Source organism: Pinus tabuliformis, chromosome J (assembly GCF_031772625.1).
Source record: "Pinus tabuliformis cultivar Carrire ecotype Pingquan chromosome J, CPIR1, whole genome shotgun sequence".
NCBI lineage: Eukaryota > Viridiplantae > Streptophyta > Pinopsida > Pinales > Pinaceae > Pinus > Pinus tabuliformis.
The window spans coordinates 1,319,675,713-1,319,700,035 of NC_142295.1; the positions used below are offsets into that span (position 1 = coordinate 1,319,675,713).

General features: G+C 38.0%; 1 protein-coding gene across 7 annotated transcripts in view; it reads left to right on the forward strand.

The window, feature by feature from the left end:
- The first annotated feature begins 914 nt into the window (after positions 1-914).
- LOC149232125 (uncharacterized) overlaps positions 915-24,323 on the forward strand; it is a 35,176-nt gene continuing 11,767 nt past the window's right edge. For all 7 annotated transcript variants that reach the window (XR_016248128.1, XR_016248127.1, XR_016248125.1 and 4 more), the window contains exon 1: positions 915-2,004. Coding sequence is in view for 3 of the 7 variants with exons in the window: in XM_089379363.1 (XP_089235489.1) it covers positions 1,113-2,003 (891 nt within the window). In the remaining 4 variants the exon portion in view is untranslated. The remainder of the gene's footprint in view (positions 2,005-24,323) is intronic.

Sequence of the window (24,323 nt, forward strand, 5' to 3'; positions counted from 1 at the left end):
GTTATCAAAGACTCTTTTAATTAAAAAATGATAAGGGCAAATATTAAGCACCATGCAGTAAGCCAATGATTGGTTTATTGTTTTTTCATCTTGTCCATTAAAAATCACATTATTCTCATCCAATAGACAAGATGGAAAAATAGTAATCCAATCATTCACTTACTACATGGTGCTTAATATTTGCCAAACCACAAGTGGAAATTGTCTATTCTACCAAAATTACCTATGTCTTATATACTATTTTTGCACATGCCTATACATATAGGCACTCACACAAGCATAAATATATCACTTAAAGACTTAAACCTTAGAAGGAATAATAACACCACTTTGCTTTCATTAACTCAATTAAACATCCAATAACTCCAAACTTACTTAAAATTTTAAGTCTCATTTAATATTATTCAAACTTAAAAACTCCTATACATGATTATTGATTCTCAAATGAAAAATCAACTAAGAATTTTCGAGAAGGCTAAGTATCTAATATGTCGAAAAAAGGTAAACATCGTTAAGCTCTTTCAATGACATAATAACATTCATGAGATCTATATGTTACTCAACTCACACTTTAAAATTGTGAACTGCCCACTAATATTACTTTAAAACCATATAATCCTATAACAATTTTTTTTTTACTATAAAAAAAATTCAAAACATTGACCTAGATCTCTTAAAAGAATTAGTGTATCCCCTTAAAATAGACCCACTTCAAAGTCTTGAAATGTCAATTAATTAAAATCTAGACTCATTTGAAAGTCTGAAAAGTCAATTAATTAAAATATATAAACAAATTATTCGTCTTTTATTTAAAAATTCTCTCCACCCATATAGATTCATTATTTAAAAACATTGTTGTCATTAATCCAAAAAATTATCATTTATCATTGTGAATCATAAAACCATAAATTCTGAAAAATTCTTCTATTCTGTTACACAACCATCAATTCGTGATGCCCGTGGAGAACCACTGCCGCCTCTTCAGGCAGCCTATTTACCTATTCGATGAAATCTGCTCATCCCTTCAGTTATTTTGTGAAGTTCTCGGCAAGAAGGGCTTAGGGCTTTAAACAGAGCAGATCAGACTGTAGGCCCTTGGCTTTTGGGGAAAAATGGCCCGTAACGAAGAGAAGGCGCAGTCTATGCTGAACAGGTTCTTGACATTCAAGAACGAAGAGAAGAAGAAGCCGAAGGAGAGGCGCCCGTTCTTGGCCTCAGAGTGCCGCGATCTCGCAGAGGCAGACAAATGGCGGCAGCAGATAATCCGAGAGATTGGACGGAAGGTCATGGAGATTCAGAACCCGGGCCTCGGCGAACACCGCCTCCGAGACCTCAACGACGAAATCAACAAGCTGATTAGGGAAAAGGGGCACTGGGAAGCTCGGATCGTAGAGCTTGGCGGCCCCAATTATGCCAAAGTAGGGGCCAAGATGACGGACTTGGAAGGAAACGAGGTGGATGTGCCCGGTGCTACTGGCAAGGGCCCCGGTTACAGATACTTCGGGGCTGCGAAATTCCTACCCGGCGTCAAAGAGCTATTCGACAAACCCCCCGAGGCGAGGAAGAGGAGGTCTAGGTATGAGATTTACAAGCGAATCGACGCAAGTTATTATGGCTACAGAGATGACGAGGACGGGATCTTGGCGAAAGTCGAGCGACCGGCAGAGGAGGAGATGCGGGCCAGGGCGCTGAGAGAGTGGCAGAGGATTGAGTCCGTCAAGAGGGAGGCCAGGTTAACGGTGAAGAGTGGGGAGGTCGCTGCCGTTAAGCCGGTCCTGTTCGAGGAAGAGGAGGATGTGGCGGAAGAAATGGGAGAGCAGGAGAAGGGAAACCAGCAACAGCGAGAGCGCGAGTTTGTTGCCCATGTGCCCCTACCGGATGAGAAAGAGATTGAGCGCATGGTTGTGGAGAAGAAGAAACAGGAGCTTCTTAGTAAATACACGAGTGAGGATCTTCTGGAGGAGCAGGTCGAGGCCAAGGCAATGCTTAATATTCAGCGATAAGGTATTCTGGCGAAGCGTATGGATCTTCAGTTTTTTTTTTTCAAATGTGCTTCTTCTTTGCCATGAGGGCGGGGCTGTCAAAATGCTCCCATGAGGGTGGGTGAAGAATTTGTGCATTTCATGTTTCAGAAAAAAGGATGATGTTGTGTATATCCTTGGTGACTTTGGCCGAATAGTTTTCCTCAGACCTAACACCTAAGTGAAAAGAATCTATTTTATACCCTACAGCATGTTTTGAACAATTTTCACCATTCATCTCATCTTTGAGAACAGTCAGCACACAATTTACATGATAATTATTTGGTAACCTGTTCAAAATTTGAACGGTTCCTTCCAAGTGCATTGGTTTAAACTTAGCGTTAGATTAGTTGTGATCATCAGGTATATATCAATATAGTGTTTTAGTAGTTTTGTACTAAGAGCTGCCTTTAGTATAGTCTGTCTGCTAAGGTATATATCAATATAGTGTTTTAGTAGTTTTGTACTAAGAGCTGCCTTTAGTATAGTCTGTCTGCTAGTGAATTGTGTCTCTTATTTGAAAGGTTAAAGTTCACGTGCGATATTTCTCTTTGTATTTAGACATTGTCACTCATGTATTATTATAATCTGAAACAGAAGTTTTCACACTGCACAATTTTCCACCATTAGTAAGTTTTAATCTCTCATTTAGTTAGAGGAATTGATTTTATTTCTCATCAGGGTTCTCTATTCTTGGCTTATATTATTTGGATATTATAGCCTCTATGTGTTATAGCCTGAATATCTGATGATGCTATTAGCTAAATTAAAGTCATCAAATCTTTTGTGAACTTGGTGGTTTTGTGTCATTCTTGAATGGGCAATATGAGTATGAAAGCTAAACAGTTGACACGCTTTAATTCAGATTTGATTTTTTTTTTTTACAATATAAGAATCAAGTTATAATTTATAAATATATATTTATGAAAAAGTAGGGTTTTACACCTGGTATATAATAATTGTATCTCATCTTTGCTCGGGTTGTGTTGCATGTGTTTGTCCAAAGAAACAACGGCAAGTCTTGTTCATGTGTCATGGCCTTAGTAGCCCCTATGATATTTTTCCCTGGGTTGTACATAACTGCAACTCTCTCTTGATTCCTGCCTTCTTGCAAAAACCCTTGAACTCCTTGGAGGTACACTCTCTCACATTGTCCAATCTCAAGACTTTGATATTCATACTTGTCTGGTTTTCAATCAGAGCTCTGAACTCCTGAAACTTGCTAAACACCTCATCCTTGATTTTTAATAAGTAGACCTAGGTTTTATGAGAAGAATCATCAATAAAGGAAACATAATACATTCTTCCTGTTATTCTCACTACTGACTTCAGTCCAAAAAAATTAGAATGTACTAGGTTCAGAATCGCCTTAGACCTATGCTCATTGTTTGGGAAAGTAGCTTTGGCATGCTTACTAGGTGTGCATCATTTCCATACACCATGCTGCCCAATACTGAACTCGAGAAGCCCTGTAATTATTTCTCTCATAATAGGTAATGCCCTATGATGTAGGTGCCCCATCCTGTTATGCCACAATTTGCACAAGTTGTCATTGTCATGCACCAAAGGTTGAACAAGTTCACCTTGCAACTTGTACAAATCACCTTCTCTACCTCCTATTCCATCGACTTAATGACAACTTGTTGGTTCTTGAACTCTACTGCAAAGCCCTTCTCTTCCATGAGTGAAACTGAAAGTACACTCCTCTTGGAACAAATAAGACATACTCAAAATCTAAAGTATACTTAAGTGGAGCAGAAGGAATAGTACCAACTTTTACTACAAGGTTCTTGGTATCATCACCAAGCTCAACCTCTATGCTTGAGCCTCACTTCCTTTGATTAGAAAACAACTGTTGGACTAATGTCATGTGTCGAAATGCCCCACTGTACATATACCATGAATCTCTTGGAATCACATTAGTAGAAAGACAAGATATTATTAAGAAATCCTTCTTGAACTTGGAAATAAACTCATTCATCTGAGCTTTTGAGAGTTTGCTACTTGCTTTTACTGTTGCTTCCCTTTAACCTTCTTCTTCTCTAGACACTGCCATGCCTAATGATTGTGCTTATAACTTTATAGAACTGTTGTATTGCTTGTTTGTATGATTCTACAAAACTATTCCATATGAAATTGTTTGACAACTCTACTAACTATTGCTTGTTGCCCAGATTTGCCTTTGCTTGAATCTCTCTCTCTCTCTCTCTCAGTTGCTCAACTAGTCATGTGTTGAAAGCCTTTACCTTGCCATGTCTTTATATTTTTACTGGATGATCCATTTTTTAAGATTACTCCTATTCTAAGTCACGCATGAGATATGGACTCAACTACTAAATATAAGACTTTCACTTTTTTCACAAAAGTCTATTATTAAATAAAATTGATTTTTAAAAAATAGAGTTACTTTTCAAAACTATCACCAACTATTTCTTGTATGTTCACACTAAACATGTACAGAAGTACTTGTTCGAGTTATAATTCTGAACACTTCTTTGGATGATGAATTGTTGATCATCAAACTTAGCAAAAATTTCCCAAGTCCCAAGTTTGTCATAATTGAAACTGAAGGTATATTTTGTAATATCCCTTAGGGAAAATTTATCCTTAGGGTTTGAAAAGAGCACATGACAATATTCTTATTCTAGCTAGTACCACAATATTCATTCAATTTTACAACCACAGACAATATTGAATGCAATAAGACAATGTAACCATTATTCAACAGCTCATTCACATGAAGCTAATCTAACAATTCATAATGAGTTTAAGTTCACAGTTCTTACAATTATACACTACAGTGAGAATTCACAGCACTTGCTATTACATTGGCTAACCCTACTATCCTATTATTTCTTGGTTTGACCTTCAACCAGCATTTGATACCTCTTTGCTGCCAACCAGCCAGACTTTGTTGGACACAATTCACTGCCACAGAGCTTCTTGAATCAACCTGAATTTTGCCATATCGGATCCTCACTGCACAGATTGGCCTTAGGAGATTACACAACTGCCTTTGCCTCAAGAAGAAGCGCTTGAGAACCCTATGCTGCCTCAGGAAATGCTATTAAGATGGGTTGCAGTCTTAGGAAGAAGGAATCAGAAGTATTTTGCTGCCAATTAGTGCCTTAGATCCATAGAAAACACCTTCGCTACCTCAAATAGGGTGTGTTGCCTTGTTGGTGCCTCACTGTCACAGTAATTACTTCATGTTAGTTGCTGCCTCAGTTAGGGCCTCAGGGACCCTGGTGCTAAGATTTACTTTCTCTTAAACAACTTTGTTGTCACATAAATTTTCTTCAAGTTGGCCGCAAGCCTTAGATAAGGCTGTATGCTACCTTGCTGCCCTTGAAGGCCTAAAACAGGTCCATGCTGTCACATATTCAGACCTCTTTGCTGCCCAGACAACCACAAAACCTTGTTTCCATAGATTTGCTTCCTTAGAAACCCTTGATTGCCACAAACAGATGGATGATACCTCAAGAATTATGCTAATAGAGCAAAGAGAAGGGATTGGCTAGGGCGGAATCTTTCACCATCGAAACCAATCAGAAAGAAAAGGGTCTTAAAACTTTCCAAAAGCCTCAACTCCAAAAATCAGCAAGATCTACCAAAACCATGATGAAAAAAGTGATTCTCCTCTCTTCTTTTTATAGATTCCCTTTGGGGTCTTCCCCCCTAATTTTAAATTAAGGGGCTAACAAGTTTCCCTCCATTTTGCCCAAATTTGGCTTTAATCACAAGTTTTCCCCTAACTACCCCAAATTTTCCTATGTTACCCCAATAACATCAAATAATGAGTTCCCCCCTTTACAAATGACTATAGCCTATGAGGTTGGATAAGTTACTTCACCCTCCCTTGGGCAAATTAATTAGAAGAGAACATTAGAATTCCCACTTTGCGACATTGTTTGCCCTCAAGCAATTGCAAATTTGGGTGCTAAAATATCTGTTCTTCTTCCCACGTGGCGTCCTCTTCGGGAAACTACCTCCTTCAACCTTGGTGGTAACAATGGCATATGCAAAAACATGGGGTCCGAACCCAACATGATCGTTGTAATAACTAGGAGAATGATGCCTATGTTGACGCAAATGACGAGTTTGACCTTCTACCTAGGGGTCAGCCCTTCCCATATTATGCATTCCACAAGAAAGTCGATTACTTCCAACAAATTTTCCCCTGGTTGGTTTCCTTGAAGCAAAACTCAGTTTTGTGGGAAGGCTTCCATCTTCCTCCTTGTAAATGGACATGATCATAAAATTTGTCTTAAAGAGAGACAAAACAAGTGAATCCATATTCTTTCGTCCCAAAGCAACTGCATCAAACAATACATGCAACCTATTTTGTTGTGCCAGAGACATCCACTGGTAAGAATACTTAGCTCCAGTGATCCTAGACTGGACAGGAAACACAAAGGGTCCTTTTGCAAAATCTTTTTTTCCATTTTTTTCTTAAGCTCGAGACTTCTAAGCCCTACACTACACAGTTGAAGTGTTGGCCACTTGCACAAAGCACTTTGTATTTTGGCACCCTTCTTTTTGGCAGTTTGAGCCATCCAGTTAAAAGATTCACTTCCATCGACAAACATGGTTAATGACCTTTGATTCTGGTGAATTGGATATGCCTCTATAAGAAATTTGAAGGCAAAGTCTCTACTCATAACGAACACCATGCTATACCCACTATGAGGAAGATTAAGATAATCCATGATCCTATTCCAAACATCATGTTCACTAGTACCTTCCTCTGGTATTTCTTTAAATGCATGCGAATTCAGGCTCGCAAGTGTCTTGAACAACTCAAGTGAAGAAGATTCCCAAAGCTGCAACTATTGCAGGTAAGGAAAAAACCCACATCCACTATAATCCAAGCAAACCTTCAAAGTCTCTTTGAGATGCTCATATTCATCATTCCTAAACTCATCCATGTTTGTGATATCATTTTGTGGGGCTATGCCCAAGTCCCCCTTATCGCCTTTATCCACTCTTAGATCATCTTCAAGGTATCAAATATCAAAAGTAGGGTTGATTGTTTCAATTGAAGTGCTATCTCGTTTCATCCTAAAGTCACTTGAATCATTGAGTACATACCTTGGGGATGTAGAGTTCTCAAGCTGTGGTACCTTTATGGCTGCTTCATATGCTCCATTCACATGATGATTTGGTACTTCGACTATTTGAATGCCTAATTCTTTTTGTTTAGCAAGAATTTCTCCCAAACCTTGCCTTCTCTTTTTGGTATTCCCATCTATAAACATTGGAACTAGTCAGGGCTATAGCTATAGGAGTACATCTGAGTTTGTTCTACAGGGACTCCAAAGATCTAATTCGACCTCCACCCTTCTGGCGTAACAGTGTTCAAGTACAGGGACTCCAACGATTTAATCCGATCTCCACCCTTTTGGCATAATAGTATAGGGACTCTAGAGATATAATTCGATCTCCACCCTTTTGGTAGGGACTTCAGAGATATAATCTGATCTCCACCCTTTTGGTAGGGACTCCAGAGATATAATCCGATCTCCACCCTTTTGGCATAACAGTACAGGGACTCTAGAGGTCCCATCCGATCTCCACCCTTCTGGCAAAACAATACAAGGACTCCAAAGATCTAATCCGATCTTCACCCTTTTGGCATAATAGCATAGGGACTCCAGAGATGATCCTCCACCCTCTACTAAATTAGAAACCCTAGGGAATCAATAATGACCATGTAAGATCCCTTCTTAGAGAATCTTTGTTTTGTTAGGGAAATTTATGAATTTATATTGAGTTGCTCAGTAGGATCTCCTGTCAAACAGTTTGGTTATACTGTATTACTATGCTATAGGTAATTTCTTAAGGTTTTAATTCAAGAAGATGATCACAATAGGCGACCAGTGACCCAATATGACATTCTAGATGCTCAAGCTAATTTATTTAGTACTTAGAAATTCACACACAACTGATATATATGATCTTTTAAAGGGAAAAACAAACCAGAGCATCTCTTACTTTTAATTCTTTACAAATTCAACATGTAATACATATGAGATAATGGAGTGGATAAACTAGGGGAATTCGTGCCACTACGAGACAACCTCTGAATATCAGTCCATATGAGGATTGGACAACCATGCTATGACTAGAACCATTAGCCTTAATAAATGCAATGACACCCTTTGACAAAAGGAAAGAGACTCCACACAATTCTGAAGGAAATGGATATAACCCAACTCTACTCGTCTGTGTAAAAGGTGTCGGTGGGATAAGCATCTGGAATCCCTGGTCTGGTCCTAATTTAGGGGGTGGCAGCTGCTTTGTTGGTAGACTGTCAACGGTTGGGAGGAGAGTTAAGGACCTTATTCTTGAACCAACCTAGTTTACATAGAATTAAACAAATGTGAACCGCTTACAATGTACTAATGTTTTAAAACTTCGACTTCGACTCTGACTCGGCCGAGGATCGACTCCAACTCCAACTTCGAAACGGTAATGACTCCGGTTCGATTTCAATGACTCGGTCGTTGTAAAAAATACATTATATATATATATATATATATATATATATATATAAAGAAAAAAAAAGAAAAAAAAGAAGAAAAAAACCATAATTTTAAAGATTTTAAACATAATTTTAAAGATTTCATGTTTCCAAACACACAACATTATAATATAGATGGAAGACAACATATGATTAAAGTAGGCTCATGAACCAATCCATTATATCAAAATGGCACCTAGTGCATTGTCCAATGGCAATACATAGTCAACTGTCATACATGATCAAAGACTCAAAACAAAAAGCACATAACCAAGGAGGTTAGAAATGGCCTCTACAACAAAAGTAAATTGTGACCAGACTCTAGTACTACTGGCTAGTAGCTACTGCCAGAGGAGCCAAGATCATGTCGATCAATCTCTGGATCATCATCAGAGTCAGACAGGGGGCCCCATGGCTCCTCCTCCTCATCATCATCTCCAACTGCAACTGTAGAAGTGGTAACACTAGCAGGCTGTGCAACTGCAGCAGATGTTAGTTGAGATAGAGAAGATATGCCGCTACGCTTCTATCGTGGTTGAGCAGAGGAAGCGCTTGCAACTGGAGTCCTTGCTGGATGTGACACTGAGGCTAGATTGGGATTTGCATTCAACTAAACATCATGTTCAACTGATGCCACGATATCTAAATCTAAATCAAGATCCTCATCAGGATCAAACTCTGCTGGATGACTCTCCACTACCCAATCTGATGTTGGATCAATGTCTTCCAACACAATGGGATCTGAATCAGGTCTTTTGTTCAGCAATTGGTTTCGTCTGAGCCGGAGGTTGTATTGGACATAGACTAGATCATTTAACCGTTTTTGATCCAAACAATTTCTCTTCTTTGTGTGAATCCTCTCAAAGATAGACCAATTGCGCTCACACCTAGTAGCACTGCAAGTTTGACTCAAAATACGAATTGCAAACTTCTGCAATTCAGGACAATGGCCACCAAAAGCCTCCCACCATTGTGCTGCAAAAAACATAGGAGTGTAATGAGTTAGCTCAACAAAATTACAAATTATATCCAACTTTCAAATTATAAACAATTTAACAAAATTTAAAAAAAAAGTAAAACTATTAAGAATTTGAAAATTGAAATTTTTGTTTACCTGGCTCATCTGCTTCTCTTGCAATCTTTGCTAGGTTCTTCCCAAAGGTACCCGAGGCATTGCTGAAGGTTGTGACCTGTCGGTGTATCTCCAGTTAATCAGACTCCGATGGGATCATGTGATCAATGCAATCAATCAGTCCATCTCTGATCTCCCCCCTCAAAGCTCTTGACTCCTTAGCTTTATATGATACCTTGGGTTCAAAAAATACCCTGCTGCATGTATAGGGCGATGGAGTTGATTGTTCCATCTTTCATCAATGATTGCCCAAATGGGCCCATACTTAGCCACTCTATCCTTGTATGCCTTCTTTATTTGCTCCTTTGCTTGATCCATAGCCTCATAAATGAAGCCCATAGCCAACCTTTCGCCATCCACCAACCACAACACCTTAACCAGTGGCTCAGCAAGCTTCACAATCTCTGCTGCCTTTCTCCAAAAAGTTTCTTCATTAACTTTCGTTTTCAATTCTTTGCCTTCCGGTTTGTTAGACCAATTGCTTTGATTCCATTCATCACTGGCAAACATCTTTTGCAAGTTTCTATTTTGGGAAAGCATAGATTGCAATGTCAAAAAATGAGTAGCAAATCTAGTGATGGTAGGCCTAATAATATCCTTGCCCCCAGTGTGTTTCCTCATGAGGTTCAAAATCAATGAATGATTGTAGATAAATTTTGTTATGCTTTTGGCATGATCTACAATGTTTTTAACCCAATCTATTTTTCCAATATCCTCAAGCATGAGGTACCTGCAATGTTGCAGCACATGGGGTCCAAAAGATGGTCTTGTGTTTTTCCTCTAATAGTTTACCAGCAAGAACATAGAGGCATTATCTGTGATGACTTGAACAACATTAGCCACCCCCACCTCCTCAACAACTTGATCCAGTGGTTGAAACAACAATTGCCCAATTTTTACCTTATCAGATGCATCAACTGATTTTAAAAACATGGTTCCCCGTGGGTAGAAGACAAGAAAGTTTATGATGGTACGGTTTCTTTGATCAATCCATCTATTTGACATGATGGTACATCCTGTTCTTGCCCATGAGTCCTTGAAATCTTTCAAATACTCATTAATGGAGTCAATTTCTCCCTTAGTTCATGCATAGTAGGGCCTTTGAAGCCTTTTCCAGTAGCATGTATGGCATCAAACATAGGCTCATAATATGGTGAACGGTAAGCATTGAAGGGGATATCAGCATCATACCACCATCTAGCTATGTACTCACAGGCAGTCTCCCTCAATTCTTTCTACCAATGGTCATCTAAAGTGGGCTGCATTTGACTTTTACTAGCTTGAGGACCATGTGCATCTGATGGAGAGGAGGGAGTGAAATAACTTTTGATAGTCATATCACCCTTTTTCATTCTACCCTTTCCCTTATCTTGAACAGAATTAAAAGAGGGAGGAACATATTGGAAAGGGTTGGATGCATTAGTATGAGGGATAGAGGAAGAACCCTCAAAATCATAATTGGGGTTGGTAGCCATCATTTTTTGTATCTCCCTCTTCCTCCCAATTTCAGCCTCTAACTCTCTTTGCCTAGTCTTATCTTCTTTAAACTTCTCAAAGCTGGCCAACAATTGCTTCCTAATCTCCCCAATTTCTGGTGAGGTACATGGAGTAATATGGCCTCTAATCCCCGCCAAGTGTTGTTTCAACCTATTAATGCCCCCAGGACCTTCCTTAATTTTCCTATGGCAGAATTTGCATTGCATTTGACTATCAACCATTTCAACATATGCCCAAGCAGGATCTCTCGCTCTAGGTGCCATTTTTTGACTAGGAAATGAAAGCAAAAAAAAAAAAAAAACATTGATTCAATGTTCATTTATTTCACAAAAAACAGTCTCTAGGCTTTCTAGATATGCACCTAAAATTTAATAAGCAAAAACAGATTTGTAGAGGTGAAAAAAATACCTCCAGGCACAAACTGCCTCCTCAAGCTTGCTCCAAGAATCAACTCCTCAATGCTGCTCCAAATGGCTGCCCAAGAAGCTCCTCACTCCAGCTACAATGCTTGCCCAAGACTCCTCACTGCTTTTTCAAAAACAAACTCAAGAATTGCTCACTAACTCTCACTGAAGTTCTCACTCAAATGCATGAGATGGCTGTGAGAGAATGAGAGCATTTGAGTGTGTTAAATAGGATTTGGGAGGGGGGAATGGACCCCAAATAACATTTAACTAGTTTATAAAACACATTGGAGTCCCCATCAATCAGCTATCACTTAAAAATTTATAAAAAATATGAGAAAGCACACTTTTTTTGGGGTTATAGGTCGTAGTTAGTGACTCGGCCGAGTTATTGCGGAAACGACAGAGTTGACTGAGTCATGGCTGACTCGGTCGAGTCATGCAATAACTTGGCGGAGTCAGCCATGACTCGGTCAATTGAGCTGGTCATTAGCAGTGTTTTAAAAAACGGCCGAGTCATTAATGACTCGGCTGAGTTGATCCGAGTCACACAAGAAATTTTTGAAACGGCCTAACAACCAGTTCGGTTGACCGAGTCATGGTTGACTTGGCTGAGTTATTGCATGACTCGGCCGAGTCAGCCATGACTCGGTCAACTCGGTCGTTTCCGCAATAACTCGGCCGAGTCACTAACTACGGCCTGTAACCCCAAAAAAAGTGCGATTTCTCATATTTTTTTATAAATTTTTAAGTGATAGCTGATTGATGGGGACTCCAATGTGTTTTATAAACTAGTTAAATGTTATTTGGGGTCCATTCCCCCCTCCCAAACCCTATTTAACACACTGAAATGCTCTCATTCTCTCACAGCCATCTCATGCATTTGAGTGAAAACTTCAGTGAGAGTTAGTGAGTAGTTCTTGAGTTTGTTTTTGGAGAAGCAGTGAGGAGTCTTGGGCAAGCATTGTAGCTGGATTGAGGAGCTTTTTGGGCAGCCATTTGGAGCAGCATTGAGGAGTTGATTCTTGGAGCAAGCTTGAGGAGACAGTGTGTGCCTGGAGGTATTTTTTTCACCTCTACAAATCTGTTTTTGCTTATTAAATTTTAGGTGCATATACAGAAAGCCTAGAGACTGTTTTTTGTGAAAGAAATGAACATTGAACCAATGTTTTTTTTTTCATTTTCAGATTGTTTGCTTTCATTTCCTAGTAAAAAAATGGCACCTAGAGCGAGAGATCCTGCTTGGGCATATGTTGAAATGGTTGATAGTCAAATGCAATGCAAATTTTGCCATAGGAAAATTAAGGAAGGTCCTGGGGGCATTAATAGGCTGAAACAACACTTGGCAAGGATTAAAGGCCAAATTACTCCATGTACCTCACCAGAAATTGGGGAGATTAGGAAGCAATTGTTGGCCAGCTTTGAGAAGTTTAAAGAAGATAAGACTAAGCAAAGAGAGTTAGAGGCTGAAATTTGGAGGAAGAGGGAGATACAAAAAATGTTGACTACCAACCCCAATTATGATTTTGAGGGTTTTTCCTCTATCCCTCATACTGATGCATCCAACCCTTTACGATATGTTCCTCCCTCTTTTGGTTTTGTTCAAGATAAGGGAAAGGGTAGAATGAAAAATGGTGATATGACTATCAAAAGTTATTTCACTCCCTCCTCTCCATCAGATGCACATGGTCCTCAAGCTAGTAAAAGTCAAATGCAACCCACTTTAGATGACCATTGGAAGAAAGAATTGAGGGAGACTGCCTGTGAGTACATAGCTAGATGGTGGTATGATGCTGATATCCTCTTTAATGCTTTCCGTTCACCATATTATGAGCCTATGTTTGATGCCATACATGCTGTTGGAAAAGGCTTCAGAGGCCCTACTATGCATGAGCTAAGGGGGTATCATTTGCAGAAAGAAATTGACTCCATTAATGAGTATTTGAAAGATTTCAAGGACTCATGGGCAAGAACAGGATGTACCATCATGTCAGATGGATGGACTGATCAAAGAAATCGTACTATCATAAACTTTCTTGTCTTCTGCCCACGGGGAACCATGTTTTTAAAATCAGTTGATGCATCTGATAAGGTAAAAGATGGGCAATTGTTGTTTCAGCTATTGGATCAGGTTGTTGAGGAGGTGGGGGTGGCTAATGTTGTTCAAGTCATCACAGATAATGCCTCTAACTATGTTCTTGCTGGTAAATTGTTAGAGGAAAAACACAAGACCATATTTTGGACCTCATGTGCTGCACATTGCATAGACCTCATGCTTGAGGATATTGGAAAAATAGATTGGGTCAAAAACACTGTAGATCATGCTAAAAGCATAACAAAATTTATCTACAATCATTCATTGATTTTGAGCCTTATGAGGAAACACACTGGGGGCAAGGATATTATTAGGCCTGCCATCACTAGATTTGCTACTCATTTTTTGACATTGCAATCTATGCTTTCCCAAAATAGAAACTTGCAAAAGATGTTTGCCAGTGATGAATAGAATCAAAGCAATTGGTCTAACAAACCGGAAGACAAAAAATTGAAAAAGAAAGTTAATGAAGAAACTTTTTGGAGAAAGGCAGCAGAGATTGTGAAGCTTGCTGAGCCATTGGTTAAGGTGTTGTGGTTGGTGGATGGGGAAAGGTTGGCTATGGGCTTCATTTATGAGGCTATGGATGAAGCAAAGGAGCAAATAAAGAGGGCATACAAGGATAGAGTGGCTAAGTATGGGCCCATTTGGGCAATCATTGATGAAAGATGGAACAATCGACTCTTTTGAACCCACGGTATCATTATAAAGCTAAGGACTCAGGAGCTTTGAGGGGGGAGGTCAGAGATGGATTGATTGATTGCATTGATCGCATGATCCCATTGGATTCTGATCAGCTGGAGATACACCGACAGGTCACAACCTTCAACAATGCCTCGGGTACCTTTGGGAAGAACTTAGTAAAGATTGCAAGAGAAGCAGATGAGCCAGGTAAACAAAAATTTCAGTTTTCAAATTCTTAATAATTTTAATTTTTTTTTTAAATTTTGTTAAATTGTTTATAATTTGAAAGTTGGAAATAATTTGTAATTTTGTTGAGCTAACTCTTTACACTCCTATGTTTTTTGTAGCACAATGGTGGGAGGCTTTTGGTGGCCATTGTCCTGAATTGCAGAAGTTTGCAATTTGTATTTTGAGTCAAACTTGCAGTGCTACTGGGTGTGAGTGCAATTGGTCTGTCTTTGATAGGATTCACACAAAGAAGAGAAACTGTTTGGATCAAAAACGGTTAAATGATCTAGTCTATGTCCAATACAACCTCCGGCTCAGACAAAACCAATTACCGAACAAAAGACCTGATTCAGATCCCATTGTGTTGGAAGACATTGATCCAACATCAGATTGGGTAGTGGAGAGTCATCCAGCAGAGTTTGATCCCGATGAAGATCTTGATTTAGATTTATATATTGTGGCATCAATTGAACATGATGTTCAGTTGAATGCAGATCCCGATCCAGCCTCAGTCTCACAGCCAACAAAGACTCCAGTTGCAGGTGCTTCCTCTGCTCAGCCACGATAGAAGCGCAACCGCATATCTTCTCTATCTCAGCTTGCATCTGCTGTAGTTGCACAGCCTGCTAGTGGTACCACTTCTACAGTTGCAGTTGGAGATGATGATGATGAGGAGGAGCCATGGGGCCCCCTGTCTGACTCTGATGATGATCCAGAGATTGATTGACATGATCTTGGCTTCTCTGGCAGTAGCTACTAGCCAGTAGTACTGGAGTCTGGTCACAATTTACTTTTGTTGTAGAGGCCATTTCTAGCCTCCTTGGTTATGTGCTTTTTGTTTTGAGTCTTTGATCATGTATGACAATTGACTATGTATTGCCATTGGATAGTGCACTGGGTGCCATTTTGATATAATGGATTGGTTCATGAGCCTACTTTGATCATATGTTGTCTTCCATCTATATTATAATGCTGTGTGTTTGGAAACATGAATGAAAATCTTTAAAATTATGTTTTTTATAATAAAAAAAATAAATATTTAATGTATTTTTTCAACGATCGAGTCATTGAAATCGAACCGGCCGAGTCATTACTGTTTTGGAGTCGGAGTCGATCCTCGGCCGAGTCGGAGTTGGAGTCGGAGTTCTAAAACATTGGTCATTAGGCCGTTTCAAAATTTTTTTGTGTGACTCGGATCAGATCGAATTAGGTCTCTGGAGTCCTTGTACTGTTATGCTAGAAGGGTGGAGATCAAATTAGATCTCTAGAGTTTCTGTACTGTTATGATAGAAGGGTGGAGATCAGTTTAGATTTTTGGAGTCCCTGTACTTGAACACTTTTATACCAGAAGGGTGGAGGTCAGATTAGATCTCTGGAGTCCCTGTACTTGAACACTGTCATGCTAGAAGGGTGGAGGTCAGGTTAGATCTCTGGAGTCCCTGTACTTGAACATTGTTATGCTAGAAGGGTGGAGGTCAGATTAGACCTCTGGAATCCCTAAATGTTTGGTCATTGGGATAGTCTTCTTGAGCTAGGGGGTGATAATTGTTATCACAGGCTGGCAAGTGGTTGGGGGAAGAATCATTGACTATGTCCTGGTGCCCATATGAATTTTACAAGTGTTAAAAATGAAAAAGGTGCTTCCTGGAAGCACTTAAATGAAAATAATCCTCACAATTTGCTAACTAAAATAATTCCACGCAAGATAAATCACTGTCTCAAGGAATGTGGAGCTGGTAGTCGCTTCAGTTAGTCCTCTTTGTTGCATATTATTTGGGTGTTCTTAACAACTGGGACACCCTTGATGCCTGGTCATGAGATCCTTAATTATGATGATGAAATTGTTCATTGAGTGGCACACGAATTAACTGAGGCTAGCACACGAATTAACTGAGGCTAGATATTTTCATCTTTGGAATCCCTCATGGGCTAAGGGGTGGAGTAGAAAGTACCTCTGGAATCCCTGAACCTGCCTATAACTAAGCACCTACATGCAGGGTGGAGGTGGGTTAGACCTTTGGAATCCGTGTTCTGCACATTGGGGCAGGTTTCATCAGCTAGGGGGTGGCAACTGAACTGTTGGCAGCGTGCCAATGGTTAAGAGGAAAGTTATGAGCTTCACCCCAACGGCCACTCTGAGCTATCTTATTGATTGTAACTATTTATTGGAGTTACACGATTACAGAAATTCTTATGGATTTTGTAGCCATGGGTGATACTGAAGCTTAGGGCACTATTATTAGCCCATAAGCTAAAGTTACATCCACATGTGGGATGGCTTACAATACCCCTAGGACAATATGGTATATCCCTGTCTGTGGCTTGTCATAAATCTGTCCCTTTTACCTTACATAAGTCATACTGTTAGTACTACTTCTATACCTCTTTAAGGACTAAGCAACTATTATCACCAATCCTTACTTCTTTGAATAACCTCACTAAGATTGTCACTAAGGGCTGTGAAAGTGCAATTGAATAGAGAAGTTGGTATAGAGATAAGGGGAGGGTTATAACTATACATAACCTTCTGACATGGAGAGCAGAAAATAAAAAGAAAAACAGATGACTACCCCATTTTGTTAACCACGCTCAAGAGTGAGGTAACCTAGTAACTGCTTTTGGTTAAACAAGGGGGTTGTTACAAGTGGTATTAGAGCCTAGGTTCCAACGCTAGACCTTGGGGACTATATGATTGATTGATCTTATCAATGTTATCAGAACCGAACTAGTGATCAAACTGCAAAACTTTGAGGATCGAGAACCAGTGAGAACCGGGAAAAAACTGGTTTAGCAAAAACACGTAAAATATTTATATTTTAAAGAAAAAAAAAAAACGGATACATTCATGTGCATCCATATGAATTCAAACTATTTATTCGCAAATATGAAAGAGTTCTCATTTATATAGCAAGTAATAGTGCATATAACCAAAATAGCACTCAGTGCAAAGCATCGCTGAACCAAAAAAATTACAAACATTAAGAGTAGGCTCTCAAAGGCCTTTATAGTCCAAAATAACATTGATAGTATGATACTACAATCTACAATACCACAGGCTACAACTACAACAAATCAATGATCAATCATCATCAGAATCATCATCTTGATCATCCTCTTCATCCTCATTCGAAGAATGAATAACATCCAAATCTGCAATGGGATTATGACTTGATTCCCATAGCCCTGAAGCTGCTACTGGTGCTTCTGATATATCTGCCTCTTCAACCTGTGGAGGTGGGTCCAAGTCCAACCAAGAAAGGACTTCCTTGTCAAATTTGGTGCTTGACTCTCCACAACCCATTCTGATGTTGGATCAAAGTCAGCCAAGACAATGTTGCTTGATTTAGGGGTTTTATTCAGCAATAGGTTGCGCCTCAACCTAAGGTTGTACTGAACAAAAACCATGTCATTCAACCGCTTTTGTTCCAAACGGTTCCTCTTCTTAGTGTATATAACACTCAAACACACTTCAATTCCACTCATACCCTGAAGAACTACATGTCTGGCTCAATATTCGAATTTCAAATTTTTGCAATTGAGGGCATTCACCACCAAAATGTTGCCACCAATAGGCTGCAAAAAGGGTGGAAGGAAAAAAAGTATTAGCAAATGAATTTGAAAGTTGAAACTTGGACTCAACAATTGCAAATTGAAATGAGTAATATAAGAATTTGCAAATTTTGATAATTCTTACCTGGGGGGTTCTTTGCTCTATTTCTTACAACCATAGAAATTCCAAGGTACTGATACTCTCACTGAAATTCAAGATCTTGTTATGACTCTGATCTTGAGTCTTGGAATATGGGACCATGCACTCAATGCATTTACACAATCCCCCTAATACCTCCCATTAACCTCAAAATTTGTAATGTAATGGTACTTTCAAAGTTCAGAAAACAAAAACATATTCATCAAGTCAACAAAACTTCAAACTTATAACTTATGAGCAATGAGCATTGAAATCTAAAATTACATACCTTGGATTTAAGTAGTAGCCAACTGCATGTAAAGGTTGATGGAGTTGTTTGTTTCATATTTTATCAATGATTCTCCATAGAGGAATGTACTTTTGTCTTTTATCCCCATATGTTGCCTTTATTTTTTCCTTGGCATGATCCATGTCCTCATAAACAAAACCCATGGCCGGTTTATCACTATCCACCATTCACAAGACTCTAACAAGAGGCTCACTAAATAACACAATCTCTTTTGCTTTTGACCAAAATCTTTTGTCAAATACTTGGTCAATTATCTGTTTCCCTTCAGCCATTTTACTCCACTGAGATGAATTCTATCATCACATGAAAACATCTTCCTCAAGTTTGATTTTTGTTTAACAAGGGATTGTAACGAAAGAAAGTTGGTTGCAAATCGTGTGACGGTTGATTGAACAAGCTTTTTACCCCTTGTGTGTTTTCTCATAAGGTTCAGAACCTATGAGTAGCTGTACTTGGTAATTGATTTTGCATCATCCACACACTACTTCACCCACTCAAAAAATGGGCTGTTTAAACAATAGGCTGCACATGGAGACCACCAAATGGTGGGGTGTTTTTCCTCCAACATCTTTCCCATTGCAACATAGTTAGAGGCATTATCTGTGATTATTTGTACAACATTTTCAACTTCTACTTCCATAACTACTTCATCCAAAAGACGAAATCACAATTGTGCATCATTCACTTGATCAGATGCATCACTAGATTTGAGGAACATAATAACTTTTGGACAAACAATTGTGCGAGATCTACCATCAGCCCATCCATCAAACATAATTGCGCATTTTGTTTTGGTCCATGGTTGCTTGAACTCTGTAAAGTACTCTTGTATTATTTGGACTTCATATTGTAAAAGTAGGCATTTGATATCATGAAAGGTAGGGCATTTGAAGCCTGCTCCACATGAAGTTATAGCGTCAATCATGGGCTGATAATATGTAAATTAGTAGCATTAAAATATATGTTTGCATCATACCATCATTTAACAATGTATTCATATGTGGTCTCCTCCTCTATTTTTTTCCATTTAGCATCAAGTGTTGGTTGAGACCCAGGGGTGGTGGAGCGTACAAAGGAGTCAATTTCTTTACGAGTTGCTATCCTCTTCAATTTAAAAGCTGTTGAACTGCCCTCTCCAATTCCAGCAGGGAAATCAGAGGAATCTCTAAAACTGGGCATATATTTCTTCAAAATCAGGGTCACTAAGCATAACATCATCTTTTTGACTTTTGCCTATATCTTTTTTATTTTTTTGTTTGTCCCCTTTTCTTTGTTGTAAGCTTTAATTAGACTTTGTATCTCTGCGATAAGATCATCAGAAACATTTTCGTAAGGTTTTACATGCCCTCTCCAATGTGTTAGGTGTTATTTAATTTTATGGATCCCTCACCCTTAATTTTCTTCCCATAATAGTTGCAGATTTTTATCCCTTGTTCATTTAAATGACAGTGGATCTAAGTTGGACCATTCTTGTTTTTGGGGGCCATGGTAATTTCTATAAAAAGAAATGAAAAATTTGCATTGAGAAACTTAGGGTTTTTAGAATTCTATGACAATTTTTTTAGTGAAAAATAAAAGAAGAATAGAGACAATGAAATACCTAGAGAAGATCTGTAAATTTTGGAAAGAGAAGAAGCTTCGACCAATCAGAAAATAAACTTTTCAATTAGCTCCAAAATCTCCCTCACAAATTTGCCAATGAAATCCTTCAAAATAACCCTGCAAATTTCAACAATTGTTGAGAAAAATATGTGAAAATAATGGCCACAATTTCTTTTCAAAAAAAAAATTACAAATCTAGATTCTACATAAAAACACTAGGGCTCCAAAATTTTTAAGGAAAAAAAGAACAGATTTTTGGAGAAAAATAGAACAATAATGGTTGAAAAAATATCTTGATTTGTCCTCTTAATTTTCTAAAGAAAATTAGGTCCAAAATCCTTCCAAATCAGTGCTGGAGTAGCCCCGACAAATCAATATAAAAACAAGAGTTTTTAAATTTTTGGGGAAAAAATTGATTTTTGGAGAAAAATGGAACAAAAATAGATGTCAAAAATTATTTTGATTTACCCTTAAAATTTTTTGGAGAAAATCAGCTCCAAAATCCTTTGAAATCAGCGATGTAGTAGTTCCAACAAAAAAAAGTAGCTCTTCAACCAGCTCCAAAAACCACTCAAGAAAACCCAAAGATATTTGGAGAAAAAAATCTTTGAAGTAGCTCAAAAATACCCTTTAATAATCAACTCAACTGCTCTCCAAGACTTCAATCATCTTTTCAAATCTGCAAAAAATCTTCCTCAGAACAACCCTACAAAGAACTCTTTGAATTTTCTCCATCGAACTCAACTCAAGAATTGCAAGAGACTTGAATGAAAAGTGTGAGTAAAATAGAGGGGGTGGGCGTGTTTAAATAACTTTATGGGGGGGCTAGAATTTAAATACCCCCACCCCTTAAAGCTATTTAAACACCCCCACTCTCTATTTCACTCACACTATTCATTCGATTCTCTTGCAATTCTTGAGCTGAGTTTGGTGAAGAGAATTCAGAGGATTTTTTGCATGGTTGTTAGGAGGGATTTTTTACAGATTTGAAGCGCTGATTCGAGTCTTGGAGAGTTGTTGGGCTGATTATTAAATGAGATTTTCGAGCTAGTTCAAGGATTTTTTTGTTGTCTAAGAGATTTTTGGGTTTTCTCGAGTGATTTTTGGAGCTTATTGAAGAACTTTTTAATTTTGTTGGGGCTGCTACATAGCTGCTTTTAGAGAATTTTAGAGTTAATTTTCTCCCAAAAAATTAGAGGGTAAATCAAGGTAATTTTTTCCATATATTTTTATTCCATTTTTCTCCAAAAATCAATTCTTTTTTCCCAAAAAAATTAAAACCCCAATGTTTTTACGCAGATTTGTAGGGGTTGTTCTAGAGCTCATTTGGAATGATTTTGGCATTGATTTTCTTTAAAAAATTAAGAGGGCAAATCAATGTATTTTTTTCAATCATTATTGTTCTATTTTTCTTAAAAAATGTTCTTTTTTTTTTTCCTTATTTTTTTAAAATATTAGTGTTTTTATGTAGAATCTAGATTTATACTTTTTTTTTGGAAAAAAAAAAATTGTGGCCATTATTTTTTTCAATTTTTTTCAATAATTGTTGAAATTTGCAAAGTTATTTTGAGGGATTTTGGCATTGATTGAATAGTTTATTTTCTGATTGATTGGAGTTTTTTTTTTCAAAATTTACAGATCTTCTCCAGACATTTCATTGCCTCCATTATTTTTCACTAAAAAAATTGCCATAGAATTTTAAAAACTCAAGGGTTTTTTAATGCAAAATTTTCATTTTTTTGTAGAAGTTGTTATAGTTCCAAAAAACAAGAATAATCCGAGTTGGGTTCACTGCCATTTAAATGAACAAAGGATAAAAATTTGCAATTATTGTGGGAAGAAAGTTAAGGGTGGGGGGACCCATAGAATTAAAGAACACTTAGCACATTGGAGATGGTAAGCAAAGCCTTGTGAAAATGTTTATGATGATCTTAAAGTAGAGATGCAAAGTTTAATTGAAGCCTACAATGAAGAAAATAGGAAAAACAAAAGAATTAAAAAAGATATAGACAAAAGTGAAAAGGACCCTGATTTTGAAGAATATATGCCCAGTTTTGAAGATTTCTCTAATTTCCCTGCTAGAGTTTTTAGAGAGTAAGTTCAAGTGCTTTTAACTTGAAGAGGACAACAAGGATTGACTATTTTGTACCGCACACCACCCTGGGTTCTCAACCAACCTTTGATGCTAAATGGAAGAAGATAGAGAAGGAGGCTGCATAAGAATGCATTGCTAGATGGTGGTATGATGTAGACATACCTTTTAATGCTACTAATTTTGCATATTATTGGTCCATGATTGATGCTATAGCTTTATGTGGAGCAGATTTCAAAGGCCCTAGCTTTCATGACATCAGGGGGCCAATTTTACAAAATGAGGTCCAAAGAATACAAGAGTACCTTACAAAGTTCAAGCAATTATGTACCAAAACATGATGCACAATTATGTTTGATGGATGGACCCATGGTAGATTTCATAACATACTAAATTCTCTTAATTGTTTGTCTAAACGGTACTATATTTCTCAAATCTATTGATGCATTTGATTAGGTGAAGGATGCACAATTGCTATTTTATCTTTTGGATGAAGTAGTTATGGAAGTAGGGGTTGAAAATGTTGTACAAGTGATGACAGATAGTGCCTCTAACTATATTGCAGCGAGAAAGATGTTGGAGGAAAAACACCCCATCATTTGGTGGTCTCCATGTGCAACTCATTGTTTGGACCTCATGCTTGAGGATAATTGGTAAAATTGAGTGGGTGAAGAAGTGTGTGAATGATGCAAAATCCATAACCAGGTACATCTACAACTACTTGTGGGTTTTGAATCTTATGGAAAAGCACATAGGGGGTAAAGAGCTTGTTCGATCAATCATCTCACGATTTGCAACGAACTTTAATTCATTGCAATCCCTTGTTGAACAAAAATTGAACTTGAAGAATATGTTTTCATGTGATGAATGGAATTCATCTCAATGGAGCAAAAAGTTTGAAGGGAAACAAATGATTGACCAAGTATTTGACAAAAGATTTTGGTCAAAGGCAGAGGAGATTGTGTTATTTAGTGAGCCTCTTGTCAGAGTTTTGCGGATGGTGGATAGTTATAAACATGCCATGGGTTTTGTTTATGAGGCCATGGATTAGGCCAATGAACAAATAAAGACAACATATGGGGATAAACGACAAAAATACATTTTTCTATGGAGAATCATTGATGAAAAATGGAACAAACAACTCCATAGACCTTTACATGCAGCTGGCTACTACTTAAATCCAAGGTATATATTTTTGGATTTCATTGCTCATTGCTTATAAGTTATAAGTTATAAGTTTTAATTTTTGTTGACTTAATGAATTTGTTTTTGTTTTCTGAACTTTGAAGGTACCATTACACTATAAATTTTGAGGCTGATGGGAGGTATTTAGGGGGTTTATATAAATGCATTGAGCGCATGGTCCCAGATTCCAAGACTCAAGGTCAGATTCATAACAAACTCTTGAATTTTAGTGAGAGTATCTGTACCTTAAGAATTTCTATGGCTCTAAGAAATAGAGCAAAGAGTTCTCCAGGTAGGAACGATCAAAATTTGCAAATTCTTATATTACTCACTTCAATTTGCAATTGTTGAGTCCAGGTTTCAAGTTTCAAATTCATTTGCTAATACTTTTTTTCCTTCCACCTTTTTTGCAACTTATTGGTGGCAACAATTCAGTGGTGAATGCTCTCAATTGCAAAAATTTGCAATTCGAATATTGAGCCAGACATGTAGTTCTTCAATGTGTGAGTGAAATTGGAGTGTGTTTGAGCGTATATACACTAAGAAGAGGAACTGTTTGGAGCAAAAACAGTTGAATGACATGGTTTTTGTTCAGTACAATCTTAGGTTGAGGCACAACCAATTGCTGAATAAAACCCCTGAATCAAGCAACATTGTCTTGACTGAGTTTGATCCAACATCAGAATGGGTTGTGGAGAGTCAAGCATTAACATTTGACAATGAAGAATTTTCTTGGTTAGACTTGGACCCACTTCCACAAGTTATAGAGGCAAATATATCAAAAGCACCAGTAGCAGCTTTAGGGCTTGATTATCCAACATCAGAATGGGTTGTGGAGAGTCAAGCACTAACATTTGACAAT